General features: G+C 39.3%; 1 protein-coding gene across 8 annotated transcripts in view; it reads left to right on the plus strand.

The window, feature by feature from the left end:
- Positions 1-4,245: 4,245 nt before the first annotated feature.
- The window catches only part of cobl (cordon-bleu WH2 repeat protein), a 57,682-nt gene continuing 45,475 nt past the window's right edge, over positions 4,246-16,452 (plus strand). For 6 of the 8 annotated variants that reach the window (XM_051406832.1, XM_051406839.1, XM_051406838.1 and 3 more), the window contains exons 1-2: positions 4,246-4,350; positions 4,604-4,738. In XM_051406832.1, coding sequence (XP_051262792.1) covers positions 4,710-4,738 — 29 coding nt within the window. In that variant the 5' untranslated portion in view covers positions 4,246-4,350; positions 4,604-4,709. Of the gene's footprint in view, positions 4,351-4,603; positions 4,739-7,709; positions 7,806-16,452 lie in introns of those variants that run through there. The other 2 variants (XM_051406833.1, XM_051406835.1) reach the window with 2 other exon arrangements.

The following is a 16,452-nucleotide window of genomic DNA, read 5'->3' on the forward strand; positions in this document are numbered from 1 at the left end:
GTTTCAGCCAGCTTCTCCAATATGTCTGTCTTGACCTTTGAGGCAGTCAGAAGTGTTCCATTCTTTCTGTAGTCTTCATCGGCTCTTTCAAGGTACATCTCAGTCTCATATGCAAACTGTGGAATGGGGAACTGCTTTGGCCATGGCTGACATCGTTCAGCAGTGCTTCTCTGTCTCGGCAGGATAATGGTGTCCAGTGAAGATGATGTTCCAGCAGAGGACTCTACATTTAATGCTGAGTCACAGACTATTGACTGTCGACCAAAAGAAATGTCCAAACTTTCCTCAACTTGCTGCAAGTTAAGAATAATTGAGGCAGCATAGACAACCTTTATCGTGTCTTTGTGTTTAATTTGGTCAGTTTTATGCAGAGTGAAGTAATCTTCAAATTCTGAGTCCAAATACTGAAAACTGAACTCCTCAGAAATTCCAAAGTTCTCTTTTACAGTAGTTTGCAGCTCCTCCACAGTCAGTGGGATTCCTGATGGAAGGACCAACTTCTATAATAATGAATGAAGAGCCAGAGAAGAAAAAAAAAAAAAAACAGAGAATATTATATTATGACACGAAATACACGATTTTAATAATTTTTATGTTTCCTAAAATTAAAAATCACTAAATAGACTGTGCTAATTTTTTGTGTATTGCCATGTATGTCATTAGTAATATATCTAATATAAATTAATGCTGCTATCATATGTGTTGGACCACTTTCAGTTTTATGAATTAAAAGTTGAAAAAAATAGTGAGTCTTTTTAAAAGTATTTTTGCATTCCATTTTGACATCAAATTATTAACCATTCATATATGAAAATAAAATGTATTTAATATTCCCAAATCATTTAACTTTTTAATTCAAGTTAATAATTATTAGTGGAACACTTGAATTACAGTATCCTAACAATATATATGTAGGCCATAATTAGAACTGTCATGAAATTGCTCAAAAGAAATTAAAATCCCAGTTACATGGACCAGAATACAGATAACATGATGCATGTACAGATGTAAAGTTCAATATAATGTCATTTACCTAAACCGAACAACAGATGTGATGTTTGAGTGTAACCAAGCGTTTTCCTCCCACACTGTATGCAGCCAAGGGGTAGACATCACCAAGTTTCTGCTGCTCCCAAAGTGCCATTTTACCAGTGTCCTCCAACTGAAAAGACCTTAGATGCTCTTCATACCAGGCAGCAAGTAACTTTACAATGAAGTGTACACAGTTGTCCAAAATAGCAATCTGAATAATCTCAGCAAAATCAGGAAGTCCACCTGTAGAGCCATAGGAAAGGATCATCCCAACATTGTACCTTGTTCCATAACAGGTGACAGTCTTGGCTAACAACACAGTAGACATAAGTGGTGATGTATCTCTTAAGGTTTCCTGTATGTCTGGATGCAACACATTTAAAGGCACCTCATATATTTTAGCAACACATATTGCCTGCTTTCCACCATCTGTTTGCAGGTGGTATGCCATCATCATCTGGTGTCGTGTCGAAAGAGTCAACAAGACATTCCTGAAATTGTTAGTGTGCCTCACAACTTGCTTAAAAAAGCTGTGTTTCGCTTCAAAGCGCATTGTCCATACACCAACCAGAGGCCCATATTCTTCGATCAATGTAGGGTAGTGTTCCAAAAAATGGTGCTTGGGTATCAGTCTCTCTTCTGGAAAAACTGCCAAAAATCTGTCACGATGTTCAGATATTTTGAAGTCCAGGTATGCAATTGTCTCAAGTGTATGAACAGGGGCAACCACCAATTCAACTATGTCTTTTAAAGTCAGAAGAACCTGCCAAGCAGAATCACCCTCGGGTATCAGTGAACCAATAATGAGTGGCAACAACCATATTAGGGCCCAGTTTTCATGAGCGTTTCCCCCTATAGATTTACGACTTGTGTATGTTTGAGGGATTTCCTGAGGGCTATTGGTTTTGTCTGATCCCTTATAGGGGAAACATGTAATTAACTCATTAAGTTGAGTTAAATTAAAGTACTTCTTCTTAGTGAAAACCTGAATACACAATGCCAGTTCTCTTGGAACAATCCCTTCAAAGATATCATGAAGTACATCTGGTGGGTACCCAGAAACAAAGTGAAAGTGAGTCAATTTGTCAGTCAGTGGACATGACCGCTTTACTCCAAAGAAATGTGTTAAACTGGGATTTTCTTTAACAGTTTGTACATGCAAATTATGGTCCTCCTTTGTACGAGGTGGAAAAGCTCCACCTCGCACTTCAAGTGTCTGGTACTTGGAAGAATGTCCAAGACAAAACCTACATGTGTATGGCCCTGGGAAACTTTCAACTAGTCCACTGATCTAATGTGCACCAAGATTATCAGCTGCAACACAGTGTACTGTTCCTTTAATACTTTTTCCAGCACTGGGAATTAAAACCCCTTCCTGTTCTAGAGTGCAAAGATCTTTCAATAGTGGTTCCAAAACTACTTTGTATTCAAACTGTTTGACATCAACAGCTTTGCAAAGTAAAGCTAGGTTTATTGATGTTAATTCAGATTGCAACTCAGATCCCAAATTTGCCAAAACCCAATAAATGGCTGTAATTTTGTGTTTTTTCCATGAAGTCCCTAGTGGGTTACACACCTCAAAATCATCTACATAAAGGATTATTGAGAGTCGTGTTTCCTCTCCAGCATAAAAATAATTTTGCTTGTAAAATTTGCCATCAAAAATTGACTTAATATATCCAGTGCTGTTTGAACACCTGGATAAGATTCCCTCTACAATGTCTTTATTCTTCACAATTTCCTGCAAAGTTTTGAGAATGGGCACATACTGAAAGGTCTTGTTCTTTTGAAAATCAACAATATATTCAACAGGGTCAACACACTAGAAATGCTCCTTAAAATACCTTCTTCTCTTAAAAGCTGAACTACCACCTGCTCCTAGTGCTGTACTAATGGGATGGAAGTTGCACAGTTGTTCTGACAAGTCAGTTATGATGGCCTGGTCTACAGTGCATTTATTTAATCTCAATGTTGAATCAAGTGTATTTCTAACAACAGCTACAGATGCTGAAGATGAAATGAAGTGAAGGTCTTCAACCAAAGCATCAATGCACCTCACAGACGCATTACAGATGGTCTCTAGCTTCAGCAGAAGCAAGCAAATTCTTTTCAGAACTAGGTATGATGCACATTCGGGATCACAATCTAAACTTGTTCCCTCATCAGCACTGACCTCTGGTATATCAGAGAGGTCGGCTGTCTGATTATAGTGTCTCTCATACACAGCTTCCTTAAAATCACTCAAAGAATAAGGTTGGTGTCTTCTGCTTTTGTGTTTCAGAAATGTATTGTAAATATTTGTCCGGAAATTGCACCCTTCAAATACACAAAAGACAGTTTCATGGCCTTTCAGATCCAATATGCTGAAAGAAGTCCTTCTCAGTAGAACAACTAGCATCACAAACTAAACACTTAAAAGTGGAGATGATATTTGGCTGTAGCTGCGTGGTACCTGGACAAATGTGTGCGAAGTGCACTCTGCGTTTTAAATGTGCAAGGGGCAACTACCATAGAGACATGGCTGAGATTATGGCTATAGCCCACTAAACAGTAATACATGAATTCTATATTACTGCCATTTAATTAGGCTAATTGTCGCCATATGGCAGCACCATGCAATAAAGGGGTTAACCTTTTGTCCGTATGTATCTCTGTTTATTTGTAGTGTACTTTTGTTGTAATTGTAGTAAATTCGTGCCGCTGCTCTCCAGCTGGCGCTCAGTGAATTCCCAATGTGGATGATTGACGTGAGAGCTGCTGACGACGGCGGGCTGGAGAGAGTTGCGTCAAGTTAGACAGACGCAGCTGCAAAAGACCGGAAACCATTTAGCATTACCTTCCAAATAATAGACTTTCTTAAGAGGCGTAATAGAGGCAGTCCACCGAACTGCATGATCTGTGTACGTTATGTATAAACATAATCAAGTATGGGAAATACATAAGTGGATTAGCAAGAGGACTAAATATAAAAGTTTTATGTGCTGTAACACCATATCCTATTCTGTAAAACCTTCGTCTGCACGTTTCACCATATCAGTGTAGGCGTCTACAGTCGTGTCTTGATAGTTTTATGGTATGTATGGCTGGCATAGGCTTGTTATAGATACAAAAGGAAGGGAAACAAAGACACGTTGGTGAACTGCCATTTTATTTATGGACTCTTATTTTGAAACCCTTTACCGGAAGTGTTGTTTGTTAATTCCGTTACCTTGACAAAGCTCAAGGGAAAATCAGCCGGGGGATACGAAGATTATATCAACAGGATTTGACAAGTAACCCAGTCCACGAGAATGACTCAGTAAGAACGTCTTGACTGAAGTAAGTTGGACTCAAATTACTCAACATTTATCTATTCTTGTGTCGTAGTTAGCTTTCACACACTCTTTGCGGTCTTTGTGCTTCAGGTCACACTGGACTGTCATCTCTGCGCACTGTCACTTGTTGGACCTGTGATAGAAAACACAAAGCTGTTCTTTTCTTCACATAAAAACTAGCCGCTTTATTGGTTTGTGATGTGCTCGAAAACCTCGAGGGCAGCAATTTAATTCACTTCTGATGTGCTAACTCGCAGGTGATAGCATAATAATGAATATCCACCGAGTCTAAGAGCAACAGCGGATTTTGGGAGCCCAGTTTGAGTGCCGCTATCATCTGAAGTCGGATATCTAATCACTGCAATGACCGACTCGTCCAAACCGCCTTTGGGGTAAGTCCTTAAAAAGAAGCACAGGATAATTAAAGGACTTCAACGTTAAGTTTGCGCAACTTTAAACTACCTTTATAGATAATTAGTCTAATTTCAGCTCGGAAAAAGAACCTGCGCGGCTGCTAAAAACTGCGCAAACGTATCGCTGCATTTGTTGTGTGTGCATCATGTTTAGTATAAATAGCCATTATAGCACAGTTCATCTCATCCGTTTACAATATTTATCTGTGCTTCAGGGTGCTCAATAGTAAGCTACATTATGCTGTGTTATCACACATGGTGTGGCTGAAATATTTATAAGAAACCTGCGCTTATACGTGTGGTTGTGTATCATTGTTAATAAGGTTGGCATTAATAAGCAACTGGAGAATGATTTGGCCTACAATGAGTGGAAGCCCCAATGGCCGCTTATTCAAAATGGTTCAGAAGAGCGTCCACAACAACACTTAAAAAGCATTTGTAGCCCAGCCCATAGTCAGTATTGACAACAGAGAGAGTTCCAGCAGCCACAGCCGGCTCTCCGTTAACCTACAGTCTCTTTGCCGCTCACTCACAATGTGAACCGCTCTGGACCAAACGCATAGTGCAACAGTGTAGTTGTATGCTACAGAGAGTGCTGTGCCACAGTGTGCTTTTAATTGTGTTGTTTAGAGCAGTTCAGTCCCTTTTCATATTTGGAAATGTCACAGTAGTAAAGACATCATTTCAAATATTAAAATGAATCCATTGGGCTGCTTCAGTTAGGGTCCCCCTGGTATTGTGCATGCTGGTCTCATTGTCCTGTCTTAATGGGACACTTGAATATACAGGGGAGCCATCATTAATGTGATTTGTAACACCTGTGCTTTTTCTGCTATGACAAGTCAGAAGATGAAAGGACAATATAGCACAACACTGATGCTTTCCCCCCACTTCTTTATTGCATGCTTTGAGGTCTGTATGGAGATCACATCAACAAATAACCGTGTATCATTGCTGACTGTAAATCTACCAAAATATGCTACTGTTGGGAGCAGTGTCCATACTGTACTAAGCTACTCATTCACTGCGGTTTTATGTTGGGAAGTAAGCGAATCTTGGCCTTTCAGAAGTTATTGTGATACAGAGAAATAGATGTTACTGTTTCTGTCCTAATGAAGTGGGGATAATTTACAGTCAATTTCTGATTTGTGCAAGTTTTCATTACATATAAGTGAAGTTTGTGTTCATTTTTCTGGTGAGTTTTCAAAATTTCTGAAAGATTTTCAAACAGTTGACATCGCTGAGCTTATTTTCCAAACAGTTTTGACTGGATTTCTATACAGAAAATTCAATTTAGAGTTATGATGTCTTTGTGAGTAGCTCACTGACCAGGTCTGATCCTGCATCAGCATAGTTACATATCTGGGTGGTGATTATGGTAATAGTTGTGTACTATAGACCAAAATGTTGCTGACTTCATCAAATCTTGCATTGTTGTTAAAATATGGTATTTCTGTGCTCCTTCATTCCTGCTGCCATTGAAAAGGGCTCACACATGTACCTATCTTGCATTAACTCCTCAGGACCCTGTACTCCATTTATATGGTCCGTCGGTGTGTAGTAGTGGTGGTGCAGTGGGGCAAAGACATACAGTAAAACATAGGTGTTCTTCAGTGGCAACCTGAGTAGGGTGTGATACCGTTTGAAAGAGTGGTGATGTGGTGACTTAAGGTTTGGTTTATTTCTCCTCTGATCTTTCAAGCAAAGGTCCTTTAACCAGATACTCTTAAATACAGTGATTTCAGACACTCAAGGGCTTTTTGGCCAAATTACAAAGTAGGCTGGTCAGAGTCAGCTGGCAGTGGAACCAAACTGCCTTTTTATCCGGTCAGTGTGACATTTCTGTCCAAAATTACCATGACAACTACCCTTTGTGTTGGGATCTCTCTTTCGTCATCACACGGGCAGTAGCTACTTTACTACATAGCCCGGTCCTAATGAAGCACAGCTCATAAAACTACATGAACACACACAGAGCATGGTCACTGAGCACACAAATGAGGAAGGGAGAGACTGCTCTTTTGAAGGCAGTGAAATTCGTTTGTACCTTTCCATTGAAATCCGAGCCTTGTGTGTGTGTGTCTGTTTAGAAACCCTAAGTGTGTCCTTCAGGAGTGGTAGAAAGGTAGCCTGAATGAAGCCTCAGTTCTGAGCTTTATAAGCCTGTAATTACAAAAGACAACTTCCTCCCTTCCCAGAGACTAGATGAGTACTGATTTCTCACAGTGCACAGAGATCAAGATTATCCAAAATTTGACCCAAAATCTGGCAGCTTGCGTCCTCACCTGGTCTGAGGCACTGCAATAATTTACCTGAACTTCTCTGTTTAGAATATATTTGTGGCACATGAAATGCCTCCAGCTTGAACCTGCATCCGATTCAGTGTTTGGTTCTTTGTGTGAGTTGGAGCATCGTCTATGGTAATTGCATTTAGACTAGAGTGTTCCTCTCGATGTCTGCATGAGACACAACAGTTTTAATGAGCACACTGGTGTTTTCCTCTACATGTCTGGGCCTGGTGTTTATGTGTGTCTGCCTATATGCTCGTTTGTGTGTTGAGTGAGCTTTAGTCCAGAAGCCTCTGATTAATGTGGTTTTGTTCATTTTAGCATCCACACCAACAGAAGAACCAACAGACTAATATAAACAAACAGAGGAAGAAAGAAACTGCTCATATAAAGTCTACATTTATAGCATTCCTCACTTGAGTGTTTTTTTTTTCTGTCTTCAAAGTGTTTTATTTAGCTGTGACAGATTTAATAGACCTTGTTCTTTTTGTCTGTTTTTCCTGTCTGTTCAATCTGTAACATGTAATATGTAACGTCAGAACCAAGTGAGTTTACTTTGGTCACATGGTTCAGTCCCCAGTGATGATCAACTACCCACGCCCTTACAGAGACAAACACATTTGTTGCCATTTATCGCCACACAGGCATGGTGCATTTCTTATGTCTAGATTTTGCCTCATGAAGTGCAAAGAATAGCAAAATTAAAAAACCTACCACTTTTGACATCCAGATTTTTGCTGCCATCTGCCTCACTGTTGGTAGGTCATAACATTTTATTTTAAATGCATCTGTTGTTTGGTGTAGCTGCATTCCTGTGTCTTACAAACATGCCCACAGGAAGACGGGGGGCACATTTTACAGATAAAAAGTTTGGCATTACAAATAACAGTATCAGTTTATTCTCAAAACACACCCAGAGATAATTATTGGATATCAACTTTCAAGTCCGTGTGTACATGCATTCCTGTGTGAACTCATGAGTCATGTAAATGGCGTATAAATAGGCTGATTACTGTAAATTGACCTAATAAATTACAGCAAATTTAATCTAAAACTGTTACTGGCTAGCGTTAAATATATATTTTGTTATAATGTATAGAAAAATGCAGTTAAATGATTACATAAAGTGATATAGTCTACTATACTATATATCACTATATAGAATGCATAATGTATCAGCCATTTGCCACCCTGCTCTCTAAATATTGTCACTGGCCATTAAAAAACACATATCACTCGACCACTAATATGGAGGAAGAAAAACACAGTTTGCTAGCTGCAGTGTAAATTGTCATTAATTTGAAACCGTGCTCACTAGACTAAAATGTCAGTCTCACCCCTTTGCATAGTATTTAAATGCCAAATGTGTCTGTCAGTCCATACAGTTTCTTAAAATACGAGAAAGAGATAGACTACAAGATAATGTTATTCCATAATGCTGTGTCTTTTCCTGCTCAGAAGATGGAGATTTGGAGGAAGATGCAGACACAAGCTCCCCACCCTATACATCCTTCAGAAAACCTTCTCTATTTAGGCGTTTAAGGTTCATGTGGTCAGCCACACTGCTGACTAAGCGACTTCCCTCTTTTTTTCTCTTTTGCTTGAAGGCTATACTGTATTTACTTTTACCAAAGAGGAAAATGTTTTAGTCTACGTGGTCACATCTGGATATTTAGGGTTATTTTTATGATGGGTTAAATTTAACTCCTGTGTAAACTGAGATAGGCAGGAGAGAGAGTATTTGAGGGTATGCGTTGTTGGCAGCGGTACAATGTGTATCTGGTAATATCTGCATCCATTTCATAGGCTATCCTGTTTGAATAGGAGGGGTGTGGATGGAACAAGCTTGTTCTGCAAGTTTAGAACCTTAACCAAAGTCCGCACTGATTGAGCATATTAGATCAAAAGCATACAGTATAACCTTTGCTCAACTTATGTGTTTAAGAAGGTGTCAGTGTATACGGAAGCACAAGACTGACTGATAAAGCTTATGGTTGTTAAACTTTGTTCCATGTAGGATTTAGTTCTCTGAACACACTGAACACTTGTAATTAACTAGTTAATAGATAGATAAAGTGCTGAAGGTGCTACTCTTATTTACTTTTTATTGGAACTTACTCTTTATTAGTCTCTAAATCATTAACAATTTCAGCAATGTCTATTGTGGTTATAATGTTCCAAGTAGGAGTCTGTTATAAGGCCGGGCACAGTAGGATATAATTAATAGGTTCTTGGTTTGTGCGTAAATCAAAGCAGTACAGACTCTCCGGATAAATTTACTCCAAAGCCATGGTATGATACATCAAAAACATTTGAGACATGTACACTGGCTGTATTTATAGACTGGTGTGCCCTTTAGGCCCCACTACATTACCCACCCTATTTTCTTCTATTTTCTAAGCTCCTCAGTGAAAGAAAGCATTGGAAGACAAATTATGTCTGTGTATCAGTCTCAAGTATCTTCAGTACAGTGTATCTGTCTCTGTGCTTCGAATGCAGCTGTTATGGGCTGCTCAGGTTTATTTCTGGAAGCCTGCAGTCATATGTTAGTCACTGTGGTATGTGGGTTTGTCAGAGAGGAAGACAGACGGAGTGCACATGTGTGTGTGCAGATTGAATGGACTCCTCTAACACCAACTGCCATAGCAGTGATATCGCCTGATAAGGCAGAGGTGGTGAAGTACTCTTTCACAAGTTGTGATTGTTTTTCACGTTAAGCCTTTAACACTGCTGCTAGCTTCTATCCTGGTTACAGAGAGAGGAACACAAAAGAGAAAGCTTATAATAGGCAAAATAAAAGGAAACAAAATAATTTTCTGGTGAAAACCTCAATGAATTTATTTTAGATATATATCTTCACTGTATTTGTACTGATCTGTGTTATATGTTTTTTTCACAACAAAGGAACCTGGGGTCCGTATAAGAGAGGCTCGTCTGCTAAAAGCCAACAATATCTGTAACATAAGTGTTTTTCTCCTTGTGTCTCCAGCAGGAGCTCTCTCTAATTGAAGACACAGCTCAGGGAATAGAGAACAGACTAATTATTATTTCCTGCTGTTTTGCTTCTACATTCCATCTCTCCTGGCTTTCTGCTCTAATGTTGGACTCCACCCATCTACCCCTTTCTATTCTCTTTCTTGTTGCTCTCCAGCCATATGGGGCTTTGGGCCACCTGAGATTCCCTCATCCCTCCCTTTTACCTTAATTATCCCTTCTTCCTTCCACTCCTCCGCTGTGGGCTTGTTTGCCACCCACAAACTCATATCTCGCACCTATAAAAACAGTAATTCCACAGCAAATGTTTATGTCCCTCAACATTGGATTTATTTATCTCCTTTTATGAGATTAATTCCAAAGTTATAATTTCTATTAATTAGAAAACATTGGAACATCGGGAGCTTGCTTTGCCATTGAGGTTCTAGAGTTGATCTGAAATGTCAGAGAATCAAAACAATTAGTTAAGGAGATCAACTCATAAATCAAATCATTAAAAGATTAAGGAAAGAATAGAAATACTGTATGGCAAACGTCCACAGATGTGTCAATCATATTTGGTCGGGTAAGGTCTTTTAAGGAAAAACAGACATGTTTTTTTCAGCTGTTCAGACAGAAGGCTAAGTTGGCTTCCTGCTCCTATTTTTGGAGAATTATTGTTGTCTTGGAGCAAATCTCGTGTTAAACAGTTTTAGCGTGTCTCACTGGTCACAAGTGGATAAGATGACTACATGGGTCAGGAGAGGAGAAGAGGGAGGAGGAGAGGATGGGGTGCAGTTACAATAAGTGGATTTCTCTTCTATGAGCAGGTGTGAAACAGATACTCTTGGATCACCGGTTGCTGACTTAACCCAGAGTCACTGCAATAGATCCTAAATGTAAACCCTTGAAATAACTGGGAGGAGCAGTCTAATTGATCCCAATGAGTAACAATTCATTTAGCACCTGAGGTGTGGTGTTGTCTTTTCATCTCCCTAGGGTTATTATGTTACTGTTACTGACTCTGCACTCCTGTTGAACAGATTATGCCAAGCTCTAACCTGGTTGTTTTAATTGTAGTAGAGAAGCTGTCACTTGATAATCATGTAAACCAGGTTACAGGCAACCTGATAAACCATGTCATGACCAACACTCTTATTCCAAATGCTGGAACTACAGTTTGTACACAAATGTAGTGAAATTATGGCACTGGGGCAGTCCAGCTCCAAACGATCATGACTCAATCATTGAAATGCTGACATGGTTTATGATTGTATACAAAGTGTAGCCACAGACCATGGCATTTCATTTTGTCAAGTTTTGCCAAGAGTGGAGCCAAATGTTGCCTAATAGATCATAATGTCAACCAAATACAGATTTTTTGTTAATTTTAAAAAATGGATTAAACAAGGACAATATAGTACTTTCATGAGCTATCGACAATAACAGTAATAGTTAAGCTTTTTGTGAACTATTGACCTCCACCTACGAACAAGGTACTGTTACTGCATCTGCAGGCTAACATGCGAAAAACAGGCAGAAAGTGTGAGATACCTTTTTTGACCCTGGCTTTGTGACATTTGACCACATACCATTCAGTGAGGTAACGCAGTATGCAGTGAATCATTGATTTGGGGTCTTTTGGTATGTTGAATAAGGCTTTATTGCTTTATTGATTTCAGAGAATTATGTGATGAGTTATGTTAAAACTATTCTTGTGGAAGGGAGGGTGTTGGTACAAGTCAGACTCAGCAGGTTATCTTATGACGTAATCTAAAGTTGCCTGATCAACAGCCCATTTCTCCTGTTTAGCTGAGCTGCCCCTCTGGAGGAAAAAGTAATAATAATGCTGTTGCAGCTGTGTAAATAGTAGTGGTAGCTCATTACTGCTAAAATTCTACAAAATTCAATTTCCATATCATCCAAACCCTCCACAGGGACACAAAGATGGGACAGTCCAACGTCACGCAAAACGATACCTTAAGCCCCCTGTAAAGTGACACTGTAACTACATAAATAAATATATAAACATAACTTTTGTGTGTTTAAAACTCGACACAAAACCGATTAGAAGTGTATCAAAAATGGTTTAATTAGAGCTAGAGTTAAAACTGCACAGAAAAGCAGAGATTCAAACATAAATATGAATGACAGTTTGTAATTCACTGTGCTTAAATGTTTTGCATTTTTATGAGGCGTGGTGAGGTGTGACTACAGAGGGTCCGACTGGCATTGTCATTGAGTCATTTCACTTGGCATTGCAGTGGGGTGGGGTTTTTAACCACATGCCTGGTAATATGAGCATCAAGACATATGCTGAACTAGGAACCTGCGTGCCTAGCAACTGCAAACAAATGCTTTACTGGGCTCATATGTCTCTAATACTCACTTCTAAAACAGAAAGTCTTTCACACTCCCCTTTTCATTTCTCCTTCTCTTTCTCTTTCTCTGGGTCACTCACCCATTGTGTGCATGCATCCAAAAATCCACAGCTGCTACTAAACTGAGTTCTGCACTCTTCCTCAGTCAAGTGGTGTAAATATAGGTTGCCATGGGGACACCATGACACCCAAGGGGTATGCTGGCTAAGGTAGCAGGACGGTGTATGTGAGTGTGAGTGGAGTGGCTGAGGGTCCAGGATGTGTATCATTCACACTGTGTGCAATGCACAACAGGAGGTTAAAAGTCAAGTGTGGCACAGACAACTGTTCCTTTGGCTCTGATGTGCATTTATGTGCTCACATGTAAGTGGGTGGGTGTGTTCGTAAAGTGGCACTCAGGGGTAAAGTATGTTCACTTTGTTGATGTTTCCACTCTCCGCAGATGTGTCTCCCAAATGATATTCCATGGTTTGGAGATGTGATCATAAATTGAGCCCATTTAGAAAATATCGTTTTGTACTACTGCAGCAGTATTCAAAATGGAACTATAATCTTTTTAAATTGATTTAATTTTGCAATATTTTGTTGAATTCATGTTGTTGTCTGAGTTGCAGAGTAATATACTTTTATAGTACTACTACTAAATTTTCAATTTTATGTTTGGTTCAGTGTATTGCTCGAGAATGGGTGCAATCACACCATCAACCTTGCATCAATGGAGCAAAAGTTCTTTTACTGGGGAAATCTATTCCAGTATTATGGAATATGGCTTCAAATGTAGCAGATTTGTCAGTTAAACATTAGTTCTGTGTGCTTCAGCATAGCTGGAATGGGTTCTTAAATACGTTTCAAGATTATTAACGCTGTTTATGGCAAATGTTTATACCACCATGTTATGTAACTCTAAATATTTTAGGAAAAATAGTACATTTTGCCTCTTTTAAGGTGGCGGGAGTGAAAAACCCAACATTTCTGTTTTTTCAATGAGGATGTAGGCTTGACAGGATGATGTTTTTTCTTTGTCAACTATCATGTTTTTCCCAAATGATGTACAGATTTTTCGACATTCTGTTAGCTGGCTGAAATATAGTGCATATAGCTGCCGAAAATAGGGAAGTAAGTAAGTATGCCCTCGGAACCGACTAGGTTTGGGGCACAGCCCCAAATGTTTTCAGTGTCTGGCTCCGCCCCTGGCGACAGCGGCAGGGCATAACTTCCTTTCAAGAGGCAGAACTGGGGCTCTAGGTTGGTGGCCATCTGCCTCAACTGGTTGGGTTTATTATACACATCGTTATTATATATTATGTGCCATAGAGTTTTGGTTTCATCCATTGTTGTGTTGTTTTCTCAGAATGCACAATGTTTGTTACAGTATATAGGTCAGTCAGCTCTGTGTTTTTGGCCAATTACTCTGCTCCATTCCCAGTTGATTGTCTTCATTGGAGGATAGTGGCTCATTGTCTCAGTGATTCTATTGTCTGACACTGACAGATCTGACGGGATGTCCATGTCCCTCACTGCGGACATGTCCGGCTGTCTGTCTATCTTAGTGAATATCTCTCTGACTTACTGACTTCATGAATGTTTGTGGCTCTGCCCGCCGCCTTTAATTATAGTTTTATTTAATCACATCCACTGTAGACCTTGTTGTTTAGAGTAAACCAGTCTGTCTGTCATTGTTTTTCTCATGCTTTCTCTCCTATTTGTAGCATTCTGTACCATTGCATTGTGGGTATCAATAGCAGACTGACTGATCATTTTTTATCATCGTCGGAATTTCTGACCGGGACCTTAAGGAAATTAGTAAAATATAAATACACAATAATTTAGTGGTATCTTTTTTTATTAAGATTAGAAGGAAGTTGCTAAGTTATTATTGCAGAAAATTGTTTTCTACAAAAAAACAACCCAGTTGTAAATGGAATTAGTTTTGGTGAGATTTGTGCTGACTGAGCACAGTACAGAGCATAAACTAATATATTCCGATATTTTTGTAAGTCCTTCCACAGTGGGAACTTTCTAAGCAGTGTTTCCATGGCTGGGATAAATACAGTCACTGACAGTTACTTTTTTCCCACTAAAAAAAAAAACTTAAGGTAGTCTCCAGTGTGTCTGAGCTGTGTTATATAATTTAACTTCTCAATAACAACAGTAATCTGACTGTGACGCTCATTGGGTTTGAATTGTACACGTTTTGGCTCTGTGTTTGCACTGATCTCGCCAAACCTGTCATTTGAAAACATTTAATTTTTGCTTACATCCTGAAATCATGTGACACCTTTTCCATCTCTCTGTAGGACAGTTTTGAATTTGTGCAGTTTGCATACTGTAGGTTTTTTTCATTTTGTCCTGTATTCACACTGATCTGTATCTTTGCACAAACACAGTCACAGTCACACATCCAGGCTTGATTTATCCTTAGTGCCTTGATCAGGAGCGAGCGTGGTTGTATTTGGGTCATGGAGGAGGTAGCCTGACGTACATGCACACACACACACACACACACACATACACAGCCATGCAGATACTGACGCTAATCTGTTAGAGAGACTAACACACAGACAGCAAGATAGGATGAATGGTAGGCTGTGTATAGGCCTACGAATTACGGTTGCTTACTATTCTCTTAGAACAAAGGTATGGTTAGGTTAACAGTTTGTGCCCACTTAAATATTACACTAAAATATATTCTATTCTGTTGATCAAATATTGCCTTGTCTTAGTAATGATTTTGTTAATTTTACACAGTATTTTATGTTGTCAAAACCCTTCACCAGCCAGACTGTCTAACCATCATTTGGTAAGATTGACCTTCGCTATATGCCAATAAATATATCTGCTCTACGCCATTAAAAATAATATCATTGACATCGGAATCAAGCATGTGTCAGTACTCCACCATCATGTTCAGTAATAGCTGGCAACCAGCATGATCTCAGAGGCGCATAATGCTCTCGTAGGAGATAACATGCAAAATTTTTTGTATTTGTCTTCATAATTAATCATAAAGCTGGTATCCATAATTTTTGATATATATCTTTAATGACTGGGGAGACCTAGGACAACTAACCAACATGATAGTCTTTAGTATTATAGTAGTAATAGTAGTTTTATATTTGATCTAAACTGTGGACAAATTCCATTTATGATGTTCCTCAAACCTCAGAAACACAACTGTCCCCTTTAAAAAGCAAAGCTAACAGATTTAATAGAGGATAGTGAAATAAATATATCTTTGATAATGCTGTTCAGTCAAGTGAAAAGAACTGAGTGGTTCTGAAAGGTCCATTAGTAACCTTCTCTCTCTCTGTGTGTGTGTGTGTGTGTTTGTGTGTGTGTGTGGGCCCATTTGTAACTTAGTCCCTGTAGAAGCTCAGCACTTACTGCCCCCCTGTGCCGGAGCAAGGTTTCCTGCTCTTCGTTCCCTGCTTCTCCTTTACTCTCTCACTCTTTCTCTCTCTGTTTACCCTTGCTCTTTCTAACTCTGTGGGAGACTAAGCTTTTCCTAAAGGAGTCTTTGTGTGTTTTTCGAGAGAGGGAAAGAGAGAGAGGGAGAGTGAAATGTTATGGTGAGACAAACAGCAAGCGAGAGGGAGAGAAGGATACTAGCTGACTGTGTCAAACCTGGATGGGACCCAGTCCCACAGTTCCACAGAACCCAGTCTTGTTTATCTTCAAGAACACAGACCCACCAGAAAAAATACAGAAGCAACTTACATTTACAGGTCTCTAAGCTGATCATAAAACCATTTTCTTCTCTCTTTTTCTTGTGAGTAATCTGTATGCTTTTAAAGGCACTTCTAGCCAGAGCACCTTGCAGTTAGTGGTTAGAAATGATCTGCACTGTCATTAGACTCCTGACTAGATTATGATCAATGCTGTCAAACCCTTAAGTATAGTTTGTCAGTCCCATGGTGTATCCTCTGCAAAACCTTTGCATTGCATAATGAGTCAATGACACTATGGGCTTGTGGGTGAGAGTTAGTTGTTACCCACCTTCGCTGTTAATGGTTAACTACAGGTTAGAGTCCGCTCTCTGCGCTATTTTCAC

This window comes from Dicentrarchus labrax, unplaced genomic scaffold, assembly GCF_905237075.1.
Source record: "Dicentrarchus labrax unplaced genomic scaffold, dlabrax2021, whole genome shotgun sequence".
Classification (NCBI taxonomy): domain Eukaryota; kingdom Metazoa; phylum Chordata; class Actinopteri; family Moronidae; genus Dicentrarchus; species Dicentrarchus labrax.